This window comes from Malaclemys terrapin, chromosome 9 (genome assembly GCF_027887155.1).
Source record: "Malaclemys terrapin pileata isolate rMalTer1 chromosome 9, rMalTer1.hap1, whole genome shotgun sequence".
Lineage (NCBI taxonomy): Eukaryota > Metazoa > Chordata > Testudines > Emydidae > Malaclemys > Malaclemys terrapin.
In genome coordinates this window covers 95,114,069-95,128,633 of record NC_071513.1, presented here as the reverse complement: position 1 = coordinate 95,128,633, position 14,565 = coordinate 95,114,069, and the positions used below count along the sequence as shown (strand labels likewise).

At 41.9% G+C, this 14,565-nt stretch overlaps 1 protein-coding gene across 3 annotated transcripts; it reads right to left on the bottom strand.

The window, feature by feature from the left end:
• Positions 1-3,195: 3,195 nt before the first annotated feature.
• Positions 3,196-12,698, bottom strand: ZNF639 (zinc finger protein 639). 3 transcript variants are annotated; one of them, XM_054039937.1, is made up of 6 exons: positions 12,591-12,698; positions 10,634-10,969; positions 9,471-9,539; positions 8,702-8,809; positions 6,887-7,018; positions 3,196-6,551 (listed from the first exon to the last, which is right to left on the bottom strand). In XM_054039937.1, the coding sequence occupies exons 3-6, from the start codon at positions 9,526-9,528 to the stop codon at positions 5,404-5,406; spliced, it is 1,446 nt and encodes a 481-aa protein (XP_053895912.1). In that variant the 5' UTR covers positions 9,529-9,539; positions 10,634-10,969; positions 12,591-12,698; the 3' UTR covers positions 3,196-5,403. The 3 variants fall into 3 exon arrangements, with proteins under 3 accessions (XP_053895912.1, XP_053895913.1, XP_053895914.1); XM_054039938.1 differs by having other exon boundaries at positions 10,884-10,969; XM_054039939.1 differs by lacking the exon at positions 6,887-7,018.
• Between the last annotated feature and the right edge of the window lie 1,867 nt (positions 12,699-14,565).

Here is a 14,565-nt window from a genome sequence, read left to right as displayed (position 1 = left end):
TACGGCCTGTGGGACCGTCCTGCCTGGGAGGCTAACCCCCCCCCGCTGCCTCAACTCACTGCACCACTGGTGCAATGCTCTGGGCAGCGGGGCTGTGAGCACCTGGGGCAGCGCAGCTGCAGAGCCTGGCCTGACCCGGTGCTCTGAGCTGTGTGGTAGCGACGGCAGCACTGTGGCCCGGCTCCAGCCGGGTGGCACGGCTGTAGCACCGCCAGCCACCGGTGCTCCAGGCAGCGCAGTAAGGGGGCAGGGAGAGGGGGTTGGATAGAGCACAGGGGAGTTCGGGGTGGTGGTCAGGGGTGTGGATAGGGGTCGGGGTGGTTGGGGGGGAGCAGAGGGTTGAATCGGAGCAGGTGTCCCAGGGGGCAGTCAGAAAGGAGCAGGGGTTGGATGGGGTGGCAGGGGGCAGTCAGGGGACAGGGAGAAGGTGTGGTTGGATGAGGCAGAGGTCCCGGGGAGGGGCGTCAGGGAACGTGGGGGTTGGATGGGGCACATAGGAGGTGGGGGCCAGGCCCTAACTGGTCCTCCATACAATTTACGAAACCCAATGTAGCCCTCAGGCCAAAAAGTTTGCCCACCCATAGCCTACAATATCGACCAATATTGTTTCATTGATTCCTTGTACTCCCCAGTCTGCCTGTCTGTATCCACTTGTTGTCTCTCGATTAATACTTAAGATTGTAAACTCTTTGGGGGCAGGGACCATCTTTTTGTTCTGTTTGTATAGTGCCTAGCACAATGGGTTACTGGTCCATAACTAGGGCTCCTAGGTGCCATGGTAATACAAATAATTTTTTTCATCATAAAAAGTAAAAAGCAAATTTTCTTCATTAATTGTTTACTTCATGTATTTTCACTAACTGAGATTTAGCTTTGTTATTTCCTACAGTTCTGAGGAGATGGAAACCTGTATTCAGTAACGTTGGTTAGGAGTTTACATGTGTGTATGGAGGGGAAATCCTGTGACATTTCTATATCAGCAAAAGCTCTAGTGCAGTCACAGTTATACTGGGAAAAGCATTTTTATCCCAGTGTACCATTTTCCTGAGCAAAATAAGGTATAACCAATACCAGCAAAAGCACTCTTTTACCAGTATACGCTGAATCTACACTAGGAAGGTTTGCCAGTATAGCTAGAATGTTATAGTTATATCAGCAATCCTTTTCTAATGTAGACTAGGCCTCAGTTTTTATACTCTAGTATTACCATACAACTAATGTAAACAAATTATTTTCAAAAAATTACATCACTGTCCATCTTTCTTAGCATACTCGTTTCATTTGTTCTGTATCTGTCCTGCTGACAATATGATAATCCCCTTAAAGTTGCTATTTTCCACCTTTCAAATGGAGTTGTATCAATGACAAACTGTATATCCTAACTAGAAGTCTTCATCCAGGTATCACTGAATTTTGTGCTGTTTAGATTTCATTTCACCTACTTCGACTCTTCCAAACTCCCAGTCCCGGAAATCTTAGAGAGAGAGCTAAACTATAATACAACATGTAAAACAAGCCACCCCTTTGGAATTCTAGATACTATCAGCACTAGCCATAACGTACTCAAAGTCAGCCATACACATGAATGACAAATACCAAAAACAATCTTCTCAAAGACTCAAGAACACTGACAGGTCTTTACATTCTATACATCATCTCACAGACTGTAACACAAACAACCAGCACTGAGGGTGTTCATGGAGAACATATACTGTTTACTGCAATATTGCCAACATGGACGTATTTTATTGAGAGTCTTGTAATAACTAGTGTTTTTCTTAAAGCCCCAGTCCTGGAGTTATGAGTTTTCATTTAAAAAAAATATTTCTAGTCCTCATAGTTGAGGAGTTGGAATACGACTCGTACGTAACCAGAAAGAAGGGGATAACAAACAGATAATGGCTTAAAAATAATACAATCTCAATTTTGGGGAGCTCAACTGAAGCTTTTTTAACGTTTTGGTTTGGCAATACCATTACTCATAGACACAAACACATCCCAGAGGTTTTACTCTAGTAGACAGGTGACCACATTAAAAAAAAAAAATCACAACTGCATTTGGCACTCTGGTTTGCAGTCTCAAAAACACCAAAGACTAATGCAAACTTAATTCCCATCTCACTCCTAGAGATGGTTTCTCTCAACCAGGATTGAGGTAAACTGTGGATAACGAGGACTATCAGTCTCTAGTACCACTAAGCTAGCAGCTTCCATGAGCATAACATCACTTAACACACTAAATTTATTCACTTCTTCAAAACTGTAGACTCCACTTCTTAATGCACTTCACATTTGATATATCAAACAGCTCCTTTTCAATCCGTAACTATCTTGTCATAACAAGACAGCTACAGATATATTATTCCTCTTCAGATAGAAACTAGAATACTTTCCTCAACAGCTGCAACATACTACTTAGCCTTTTGACTTCCCTGCAGATTCTAGTCTATTTATCTTACTATCTTCAAAGTGGGTTCTAGCCCACAAAAGCTTATGCCCAAATAAATTTGTTAGTCTCTAAGGTGCCACAAGGACTCCTCGTTGTTTTTGCTGATACGGCTACCACTCTGAAACTTATTCTCCCTGCAGCCCAGTAAATCCACTCACTCATTTCTGCTTGCTGAGTCAGCAGGAAGCAACTATCTTAGTTTCTGCTCCTGTTGACCTAATAGCACGTCACCTGTTCATGTTAACTTCTTTTCCATCTTCTGAAAAATATTGAGATCAGAGTCAAATCTTTTACCTCTATTTTATTCCCTTGCTTATAAAATTTCCACCTAACAAGAGCTTGGATCTACCTATCTAGTAAGCATATAATCCTCATCAGTAGTATCCAAGAACTTCGCCTCTGTGAGGCAGGTAAACTTTATCCCCATTTTACAAATGGGAAACTGATACACAGGGCAGCTCAGGTAACTTGCCAAAGATCCTCCAGGAGTCAAGGAATTATTGAACCCATATATTGACTCCCATGCCCCACTACAGTGCTCCATCCACTAGACTATCTTTCCTGGGTTGCTCTGTACAAATGCAACCATTTCTCTTTATGCTACCAGCAAGGTGAATGGTATCTAAAATACCTCAATAGTCCATAAAAATATCACTGTTGTATTGAAATGGATTTAAGCAAGCCCATTAAAACATGAAACGGGATTTCTGTCATACACTCTAATAAAACCATGTTAATACAATAAAGTCAGCACAGGTACAATTTATTCTTAACAGAGATTGTAGGAGCAAGTTAGGCACCTGACTTTAAAATAAATAAAAAACCCACCCCAAAACCCCAGTGTATCCTGATTTAAAACCGGTTAAAGAATTTGATACAAAAAAATAAAGATCTGTGATCACAGACAAAGCCAGTGTTATAAACTACATGGACACCTTGACTATTTACTAATGTCTATCGCTACTCAAATTACCAAGCACATTCCTTCTAGTTATGCCAACTCCCTGCCACTAACAAGATATTTGAAAAGAAGTTGCATTCTCAAGCATATTTTGTAATTTCTAGTTGAAACAATAGTATATAAGGGGAAATTTATTATGGAGTACTTGTTTTTTCCAGGGAATCCAATCATAACTGTGTAATAGAAATCAATATTATTTTAACAAGCTTTGAATGTGAATTTAAGGTATTTAGTGTCTAAATACAGGCAAATATACCTTCTGAATAGCTAGTTAGTGTTTGTCTTTTTTGTTTGTTTTGTTTTTTAGGAATGGTACCTAGTTAAAGAAAAACTTCTAGAAATATTTCTGGAATGACATGTATTTGAGACAAATAAGTTCTGTAGGTTGAAGAGGGCCAATTTTTATCTTTTAGCTATATGAATTCAGCACATAAATCTTGCACAACTTTGTGCAGAACTAGTAACAAGGATCTCATTCTTACCACTGCAAAGAAATTTTTTATACATGGACTGTATTTATACAAACTTACATTGGACAATTTCTTACATTACAAATTTACAATCAATACAGACAGAAACGTAAAGTCAACCACTTAGTTGCTGGCTATTTTACCCTTATAGCTTTCACAGTCTAAGCTCTCTCTCCTCTTATGCTACGTCTAATATTGTTTAGGTCAGAAATATGACTATGGACTTAAGGAATCGGAATGAATTTATAAGGAAGATAACATGAGGATGGCAGTGTGCAATCTGAAAAGGTTTGAGAAGTTTTCAAAATGACTGTTTTTATAATGTACCATAATAAAGATTTAGATACACACATGGGAGGGGAATTTTAGAATTTATGGAATTAGAGTACATTCCCTCAACCCTATCTGCAGTGTAAAGCTAATTATAAATCTATGGTTCAGTCTTGCTATAACTGAAATCAACGGCATACCCCCTTTTAATAAGAGCTTAATTAGCGCCACAGTACCTCCAAACAAATCACTCCTTTAGGTATATTCTTAGGTGGATCCCTAAGCAGCTTCCTTTGTCACTATCCCTTAGAAAGTGATATAATCTCGATAGGCAACATTTGTCAGCTGCGTGCTTCATAAGGAATAGAAAGATGGGATGGCAAACTGGCAGATGGATGGGAAAAGAGACAGGAAAAAAGTGGGAGATCTGTGGCAGTTATGGGGGAAAAGTGACACTTATCAGGGGAAAGGGATAGCTGTGGGACAGTTCCACAGCTAAAAGCAAAGCTGGGACCAAACAGTTGACTGGGAAAGGACAGCACAGCATGAATGTGGGGCTAGGGCAAAAACATTGGCCAAGAGAGGACAAATTTAGGAATTTGTCATGGTGGAGGAAGAGGGAGGGCTTGTCAGTGTAGCAGGAGGAATATAGAGTTGGAGGCTTGTTAAGGGAAGTGCTAGATGGGTGCTTCCAGAGAGGCCACTTTTTTAGAGAATACATGTCTTCAGTAGCCCAGTGAACTTTACTGAGGATGAGTATACTCACTTAGCTGCTGAGGAGGTTAATGTGAGTTGGGGAATCCAGTTGAGAACAAACAGCCCTGTTTGCTAAGGTATAACAGTAAATTAAGTAGATTTAAAAGAGTGAAAATGGAAGAGACAACAAATTTCTATTTTTCTTATCCAGAAAGAGCTGCCTTCCTGTCAAACACACATATCACTACATGTTAGCAGATGGAATGACCTTTAAAATGGCTACTATAACATGCAACTCTCGCCACGTGACTGAACAATCATCTTTTAAATATAGTTGCTCCCTGTCCACCCAAGCTCAAACGCCAGGAAATTCCCAAAAACAAACATACCAGTCATTAAACGTGTTTTGTTGATAAAAAAAAAAAAAAAAAAAAATCAGTCAACTGGCATTACAATTATCCACTGTATAATCTCTATTACAACTTATTTAATATTACCATATGACACATTGGAAAATACATTTTAATTCTAACAAATTGACTACAGAAGAAAAAACATCAAGCTGTCTCATGTATCTGAAGGTGACTTATAAGATCTTTTTCATTTCCAAACCTCATTAAGCAATTGGTACACTTATGAGGCAAGTCTGCTGAATGCCTGAAGTCCAAATGAGTTTTAAGGTCTTCAATCTGTCCTGTTGAATATTCACAATATTGACACAAATAAATCCCTTCAGATAAATGAGAATTTAAATGCTTGCAATATTCCAACATACCTGAAAAGCCTTTCCCACAGTCATCACAAACATGGGGGAATATTTTGGTGTGTTCAATAGCTACATGTCTGTTGACATTCGTATGCAGCCTACTCCTAAAGCCACACACTTGGCATACAAAGAAGTTTTTGCATTTGTCAAAGCTAATTTTGTTTATGAGGCTGTACTGTCCACGCTCCTTGTTGCTATAGCTATCACTTAACTCTATTAATCTACATGCATGCTCATTCACCACATGGCTATGCAAGTCTTCTGGATCATTGGTTTCATGCTCACAAAACTGACACAGATACTGTTCATCACAGCTGTGTTCCTGGAAGTGTAGGTACAGCTCACTGCTCGAGGAGAACTGTACGTCACACTGCTCACACCAATAAAGATGGTCATTGAAATGAGTATCTGCTATGTGCTGACTGAGGTTCTCAAATATCACTGTTTTGTAGTCACAGTATTTACAGATGTAGGGATCTTCCTCATGTATTTTTACATGTTCAATCAGCAGAACTTTGCTGGAGAAACTCTCTTTACATACTCTGCAGACATTGGTATCTGTACATGTCTTATGCTTCAGGATCATATGCTGCTTTAAATCAGAGAAGTACTTGCTATTAAACTCGCACAGCTCACACTTGTATAGGCCACTACTGTTGGCTCTCAGCAAAGGCCACTTCTGCTGAGCAGTAATATTCAAAGCCTGGTTCTTCTCAAAAAGTTTACAGCTTTCAACAGGCATTTCTTCAATGTCTTCGACTTCTAGCTTTTCAGGTGAAACAGTTTGCGTCTCTATATCATGAACTTCTACAGCATTAACTTCTGTAGTCGAAATTTCTATGGTTTGAATATCTATGGGTTTCTCCTCTTCAGCTGGACTGTCTCCGAATATAGGAGACTCGCACATGTCTTTATAAATTCCATTATTAGCACTTTTCTCTACAAGAGAAAATAGAAGATACGAGCAACAGTTTAAAAAAAACCCACAAAACTAAAAGTTGCAGATGGGTCGATATATTGCTTTTCATCACCTGTAGCAGTTCACAAAAGTAAAATATTAATATTTTCCTCAAACCACCGAAATCAAATTTCTTTTCAATAAGGAGACCAGCTAAATGAAACATCCTTAAAGGTTTATATCAATCTATAATTCTTCATGATCAACATTATCTATCATAGTTACATTAAAAGACAACACACACTTCCCCACCTTCAAAGAAAGTTTTTCAATACCCAAGCATGCATGATTTCTGCAAATATACCTTTACAATTACCTTTCTTTTTTGGGTCTGTACAGTGCAACCCCATGACATTCGACTGTGCCCCACTCCAATGAGATGTCCCGGCATGCACTGGGCTGCCATCATCATCAGTATCTAGGGTCTGTGCAGGAGCTTGGAATCTACCTATGAGGATAAGGGAAGTCTTGTTTTCTTCTCAATATCCCAATGTTCTCTAAAAATTTCTTTGTAATAACCTCAGATATGATGGCATTGCGGTCACAAGGTAACCCACCAAATTCTACAATCAAAATACCCACCACAACAACATTATGGCCTTCATCTTCTATGCGCACAGGTAGCCAGACCTGCAATGCTTTATCCTGATTCTGATGTAAGGCTGCTGAAATCAAGATAAAGCATATTGTACTGGGACCTGGTAATCTCTGTAGGCTGCTTCCTCACATTCAGGAGAAGGACAGCTACAATCAACTCTATGTCAATCCTGATCAAACTATACTCACATTATTTTTGTTTTTTGTCATGCGGATCAGTCCTTAGTGTCCAAAAATACTACAAGTGCACCCAGGGTTAATATTATCCAATAATGAAAATAGCATAGAGTCCTCTAGGTTTGAAAATTGAATCTTGATTTGCCAGCACAATTCAAAAAAGAAAACCAGGGACATTTAAACATTTTTAAAATTCCCGATGTTTAACCTGTGTTTACATTTCATGTTTGTTAATCTTAATAGAGTGGATGCTCACTCTTCTCCTCAGTAGGTAAAAACAGCACACCTGACTTCCAATAAAAGTGCCAAATTAATTGTCCTCCTCTAATAGGGTAATTTTTGTCAGCTGGTAAAAACATTCTACAACAGCTGGGTACCAAGGAAGTTGAACTTGTTATACATTAAAAAGTGAGTCTACTTCACATTAAAAATAGTCATCTCAACATTCGAGATTGTGCCATATACTGTAGTCTGTATAATCTGGATGGAGTTAAACAACATTAATACATAATTTTACTGAGGTTTTGCTGTATTGAGGTATAAACTGAATTGTTTGCTCTACACTACACAGCTGTCCACTAAATGTCTGATAATGGTTGTTTTCTCTTTATATATGAAATATGTACAAAGACCAATGCTAGAGCTCTAGAAATTATTTATGTCCAGATTAAAGTTGACCAAGAGATTCAAAAGCTGGTAAGTTTCTCTCTCTGTAAACAAGTTTTAGCAGTAAATAGCGATAACTGATTATGCTGAAAAATCTTTTACAATCCTTAGAGGAAATTTTAAATTTCTAAAGAGGCAGAACAAAAGTTATTCCATAAACGCTTCCAACTGCACAGTCCTTCCCATTCAAATACTTTAATTATAATGCTGGAGATTCATTGTTAATTTTATTGGAAAGAGAAAGGAAGTGTATCCTTACATTCACTCCATCCCATACTTCAAGGGTAACACTAAGCACTGGGTCTTTAGAAGCCTAAATCAAATAAGTAAAAGGAAATTTCTAATAAAGTACCCTGTTCCATCTGACACCAATCTTTGTTTACATTATTTTGACACCATTCAACAAATGTTTTAAATTGTGAAGTTGTCGTAAATACCAGGAACTGCTGGGCCTCCAATATTTCTATATTTTTATTAAAATGTTATACCTTATTGAGAAATAGAATTTCAAATAAAATTATTTAATAGCATTCTGCCAGTCTTGGAGAGTGGAAAATTAAATGTACTTACACAGTAAAGTTGTTGTATTTTTTTTGCATTATGTTGCTACTTTTCTGGACAGAACTTTGATACACCTAGATAAATGTTTGTCAGAGAGGAGATTAATAATATAATAGGAAGGTAATCTTACCTCTGTTTTCAGAAATTTTTATGTCTGGCTGTTTCATAGAACAGACGCTATAGCAGTGGTCAGAAAATATTCCATTGTTGTCTATATATTTGCTGACACCTGAAGAATCTAGACAGAAAGAAAAAAGTGTTTAAACCACAAGTTGATATAGCAACACATACCTTTAAAATACATGCACGTTTACCTCAGTGGTAACATCTTTGTTTTTTAGATAGCATCCAAATTTAAAAGACAACGGATGGCCTGATTCTAAAAATATTTGGCATTTATGTAATGATTTACATCTTCAATGCACTGTACAGACATTAATGGTTTTCAAAAGCACTCAACATTAGTCTAACTCTGCTCCCACTGAAATCAACAGTAAAACTCCCTCCGACTTCAATGGGAACAGAGATAGACCAACACTTTTGATAATCTCCCCTAAACCGCAAAACACCTGTGTATGTTAGTAGTTTTGCCCCGATTTTACACATGGGGAATCAGAAGTTAAGTAGGAAAGCCATGGAGGAAAGGGGGAACAGCAAATGATTCGAGAAACAGTAACAATGGCTGGCTTAAATGGAACAGTTTTAAAATTGTTTAACAGTGGAGCACTCAAAGGGGACAGCATACGTTCACATGAATGTGTTTGAATTTGCTTCTTGGTTTATGAGTCCTTCATAAAATTCTTGCATTTTAGTTTTCCAGGAAACAAGAGAGGTTTATTTCCAGGAAAGTTACAGTAACTTACACTCTGAAGTGTCAACAGTTGAAGCTCTAGACTCACCTGAGTAACGTGAAGGATGTAAAGTCTTCCTTTTCCTCTTTTTAGGATGTTCATTCATTTTGCTTCAGCCTAAATCAATTAAAAATGACAACATCCAAGAATTGGTTACACCTATTTTCTGCTGGTTTGCAATCATGGATCAGCACTTAAAGATTAATTATGAATCTCAGTACACCAGCAAAGCACAGAAATAGATTCCCCTAAAAAGTAAATTCCTCACCACAAAAATGAAACTAACGTCCAATTCTGTGATACTAATCTGCAAGATAAAACCTCATGTTCTGTCCCAATTTTTTTTTTTTTGGTTTAAGTTGAATGAGCATGGAGACTGAACTACCCTCTCATCTGTAGAGGTGGATGCATCCAATCAAGGCACAGACACATCAGTACGGCAGAGTGAAGAAGCCTGTACTGCATCTTCCCAAGCTGTACCTGGCTCTGAGATCAGAGCAGAGTTTACCATTCTGTGGGTTCAGACACCCAGGTATGACCAGAAGGCTTGGCTTCAGTGAGGCTCCATATGGGTACTGACATCTGTCCATATGGAGCTACCAAAAGGGTCAGGGCCATAGTTTTCTTTTTAGATATATTCACTGGTACTCTTACATGGTGTTGCCTTCTGTAAGTGGCAGTCATCTAGATCAACCAAGGGTGACTACATTATACTTAATGGGTTTCAAAAGTGCCTAAATGACTTAGGCCACATCTACACTAGTGAGCTTACAGTGGCACAGCTGTACCAATGACACTGCGCCACTCCAAGATCGCTCATGTAGCCACTCTATGCCAATGGGAGAGAGTTCTCTGGTCAACATAATAAAACCACCTCCACGAGCAGCAGTGGCTATGTTGGTGGGAGCAGCTCTCCTGCCGACATAGCGCTGTTCACACTGGCGCTTCTATTGGTGTAATTTATGTCACTCAGAGGTGTGTTTTTTCACACATCCCTGAGCGACATAAGTTATACCGACAAAAGCAGTAGTGTAGACAAGCCCGAAGCACTAGTCCCATTGACTTGTGCTTCTTAACGACACAGGCATTTTTGAAAACCCCCATGTCTCTTAAGTTACCATTTTCTACCTCCCGCCATCCCGAATAGTTTTCTAATATTGTGATGGAAACAACTGCTAAGCACACACAAACACTACACTCTGGTTTCATACCTCATTCCTTGGGATAGAAGAGTAATGGAGTTCACCCCATAAGGAGGGACGATCAGCACTTTGAGTCACTGTCAAGTGGTCGACATGACACAGGAAGTGGCATTTCTAGAGCCAAATCCTGCCATCTTTTGTTGGAGATTACCCCTGAAGTGGGCTTTTTGGGGGAGACTCTGGAGGACTTCTCCCCAAAATGCATAAAATGTTTACATGTTGAAAAATACTAGAAAGAGCCCTGGCCCACCCAACTTACTAGAGGTAATCTTCAATATCAGCAAGAGGACTAATAGCTAAGAAATTGATTGCTTGCTATACAACATCCAAATGTGGAGAAAGTATCTGCAAGAGAAAAACATAAGTTATGCAGCCGTAACATTTTAAAATCCTGGAAGCACCGAGTGCAAAATATCAGCGTAAGAAGTATCACAAATACTGACAAAGGCTTCTCGGGAAATCAGAGATCAATTAGAAAGCAGTATAGAAAGTTGGGAGTCATACAAGATATGTTTATCAAAGGAACTTATTTCAACTTCTGCAGAAACTTGTTGCCTTTTGTTGCCCCTTATTAGCCTACAACAGACAGGTGGAGATGATTCTAGAAATAGCTGAGACATATTGGCCATCCTTTGAGGTGAAATCTCAGAATACATCATATTCTGGTTCTTCCTCAGCCTCAACATACATATACAGGGCCTGACTCAAAATACAATTTTTCCCTTTCTAAGCAGTGACACTAATTGTGGCCTCACTAGTCAGGAGGAAGAGGAGAGAACACAGAAGTGGATTCTGAGAACAGATAAAGGAGGAAAGAAACAAACAGCTCCTCATATTCTGCCTCAAAAAGTTGGGATCACTAGAGCTAACAGCTCCAGATGTAAATAGGAGGGATCAGGTAGGGTATTTTTAATGAAAACCCACTTCGTGTCCAACTCCATTCTGCTGGCCTGACACAGCCAGCGTTTGTGGGCCTCCCAGGGCCTATTTCCACAGGTTTTTGGGAAAGGTGGCTGGAGAGGGGAGGTCAAGGCTTTTTGGGGGGTGTTGGGAGTCTAAGCCTTAACTGGCACTGTGAATCATAGAATCATAGACTATCAGGGTTGGAAGGGACCTCAAGAGGTCATCTAGTCCAACCCCCTGCTCAAAGCAGGACCAATTCCCAACTAAATCATCCCAGCCAGGGCTTTGTCAAGCCTGACCTTAAAAACCTCCAAGGAAGGAGACTTCACCACCTCCCTAGGTAACGCATTCCAGTGCTTCACCATCCTCCTAGTGAAATAGTGTTTCCTAATATCCAACCTAGACCTCCCCCACTGCAACGTGAGACCATTGCTCCTTGTTCTGTTAAGTTACCACCTAATGAGAGGTTTTCTTTGACACGATTGTAGGGTGACCAGATGTCCCGATTTTATAGGGACAGTCCCGATTTTGGGGTCTTTTTCTTATATAGGCTCCTATTACCCCCCACCCCCTGTCCCGATTTTTCACACTTGCTGTCTGGTCACCCTACACGATTGTACCGACACGCAGAGAGCTTTGCTAGGAGCCTTTCCCCAGAGCTAACCCCGGAGCTGCCCGCCACCCTGGGAACGCGCACCAGGCACAGCCCCCGGCGAGTGGGGATTTTTGGAGGGGGAGGAGAAGCTTGCCAAGGGGCTGCCACACGGCAAACCCCGGCCAACCCCCGAGGCCGGGAGGCGGCGAACGTCACCGAAGCCGGAGGCTCCCGCTTTCCCAAGTCTCCCTCCAGGGAAGCCATGGCCCCAGCCTGGGCCGCCGGGGATGGCCGGCGCGCGGCCCCGTGCGGCTCAGCGGGACTTTTAGCGCAAACGCGGCCTGGCGGGCCGGGAACGGGGGCCCAGGGGGAGAGCGATGGGGCCAGAAGCTGAGAAGAGGGGCTGCAAGGGGGGAGTCCGCGGTTACTCCAGCCCAGCCGGGCCAGGCCGGCACCCCCCGCGCTCACCTTCCGCTCCGCGCCCCGCTGCAGGCCCCAGCCGCCGCCGGAACCGACTGTGGCCGCGGGGGAAGGGGCGGGCCTAGGCGCAGCCACCCTGTGGGCGAGCCCCCTGCGCCCCCTGCCGGCACCGCCGCCTTATCGCACCGGGCGGGAGGAAAGCGGCGCGGGCTGCTGTGGAGCGGACCCCCCCCCCCCCCCAGGTAACCGCCAGCCCCAACGCCATCCGTGTCGGGGCCACAGCCCCATAGCCATACCCGCCCTGGGGTACAGCCCCATAGCCCCCCAGCCACTGCCCTCCCCCGGGCCCTAACCCCATTGCCATATGCCCCCCGGGGGCCCAGCCCTAGTGCCATGCTGCCCCATAGCCGTACATCCAGGGCTCTAGCCCCGTAGCCCCATATCTATCCCTCCCTGGGGACCCGGCCCCATAACATACCCTCACTGGGGACCCAGTGCAGTCACATAGCCATACCACCCCCAGGAAAACCACCCTTATAACCATTCACACCCCCACCCCCCCCCCGAGAGGATCCTCCTCTCAGGAGAACCACCCCCACAGCCATGCCACTAACCCCAGGTAACTACTGCCCCGAGACCCACCTTCTCCAGGTAAACTTAAGGAACCCATGCCCATAGCCATACCATCATCCCCACAGGGGAACAAAGGAAGCCAACCCCATATCTCCTTGGGGGGGAACAACCCAAGAAGGAAATTAAGGGCGCCCTTTCCCCATAGCACTCTTACATATGGACTCCTCAGGAGAACTAAGGGATCCCACCCTCATCTGGACACCACCCAAGGGAGCTGTGCCCCCACATAGCCCTTAGAGATGGACGCTGTGGTTGAGGAACCCAACCAAACTCCCATCCCCAGCCTGGTAGCCCCTGGGTTTACTTTTCCTCTGAGGCTGCATTTTATTTTCTCTTCTTTTTAAATTCTCATCCTATTAATTTTTGATCTAAAAAAAAAAAAATCTTTCCCCAAACTGATTGCTGTTTAAAGGTGCTGTTACAGGTGGTGGTGGTGAGTCACATAGTTGGTGCTACTCTTCCATCTGGGTCAATGCTGAGCTCAGGCCTCAGTTCACCATTGGGGGGCACTAAACTGCTAGAAGTGCCTCCTTTCACTTCACAGAATCGTATATTTATGTGTGTTCATTTGTATGGATGCGTCTTATATTTTTATGTGCCAGGGTTAGGGAAAGGATTGTTACTTTAAGCAGCAGTGTCCCCACTGGAATGTTACTAGCACTAGAATGTTGCTATGGGAGCTCACCTAGAACCAAACCAAGGTTTGCTGGGGTGGGATTCCATGGTGGCAAGTCTTGTGCCATCTGAGGGATACCTTGAAAACAATGGCTATGTAATAATGATGTTGAGAGAGTCACTGTCAAGAAGCCAACATGTAGATATTAAAGATGTTAACAGTGCTATATGAGAATATTTATGTCTTGTCCTAATTCTCATTTAGTATTGATTTTACACCTGTGTCATGTCTTCTCTTTCCTTCTGTAAATCTGCAAGTGTTGTCTATTCTTTAGGCCTATTCCTGTGTCAAGTGCAGTCAGTGTCAAAAATCTCATTTACTTCAATAGTGCAAGTAAAGTGTGTATATTGTATGTGTTTGCAGTTTGCTTTTAAGTACTAATTTAAGTGTATACTACAATGTTCATTCAGAGATCTGGTTGGGATTCTCACATTCAGGTTTGATGAATAAACCAGAATGTGTGTTTATACATTCATAATCTAATCAATCTATTTTGGATATTTCTGATGCTCCTTTCTTCATAGTATCAATGTCGGCTACTGACTGTAGAGAAAATCTGTCATTCAAGAGCACATGAAATGAGAGCAGGAGATGGAGAAACAAACAGTTGAGAATAGCCAAGAAATATTTCTCAGTGGCAGAAAATTGAGGAGAAAACATTTGTTCCAGTCAAACCATTGGATTAGCTGAGGGTTTGTTCCGGGACAATCTGTT

What these genes read in the sequence shown, in the direction of transcription:
- ZNF639 (XM_054039937.1), bottom strand. Translation starts at nt 9,528, where the DNA reads ATGAATGAACATCCTAAAAAGAGGAAAAGGAAGACTTTACATCCTTCA. An exon ending in AAAAATTTCTGAAAACAGAG is followed by an intron (nt 7,019 to 8,701) that starts GTAAGATTACCT and finishes TTATCCTCATAG; the next exon opens with GTAGATTCCAAGCTCCTGCA. An exon ending in TACAGACCCAAAAAAGAAAG is followed by an intron (nt 6,552 to 6,886) that starts GTAATTGTAAAG and finishes TTTCTCTTGTAG; the next exon opens with AGAAAAGTGCTAATAATGGA.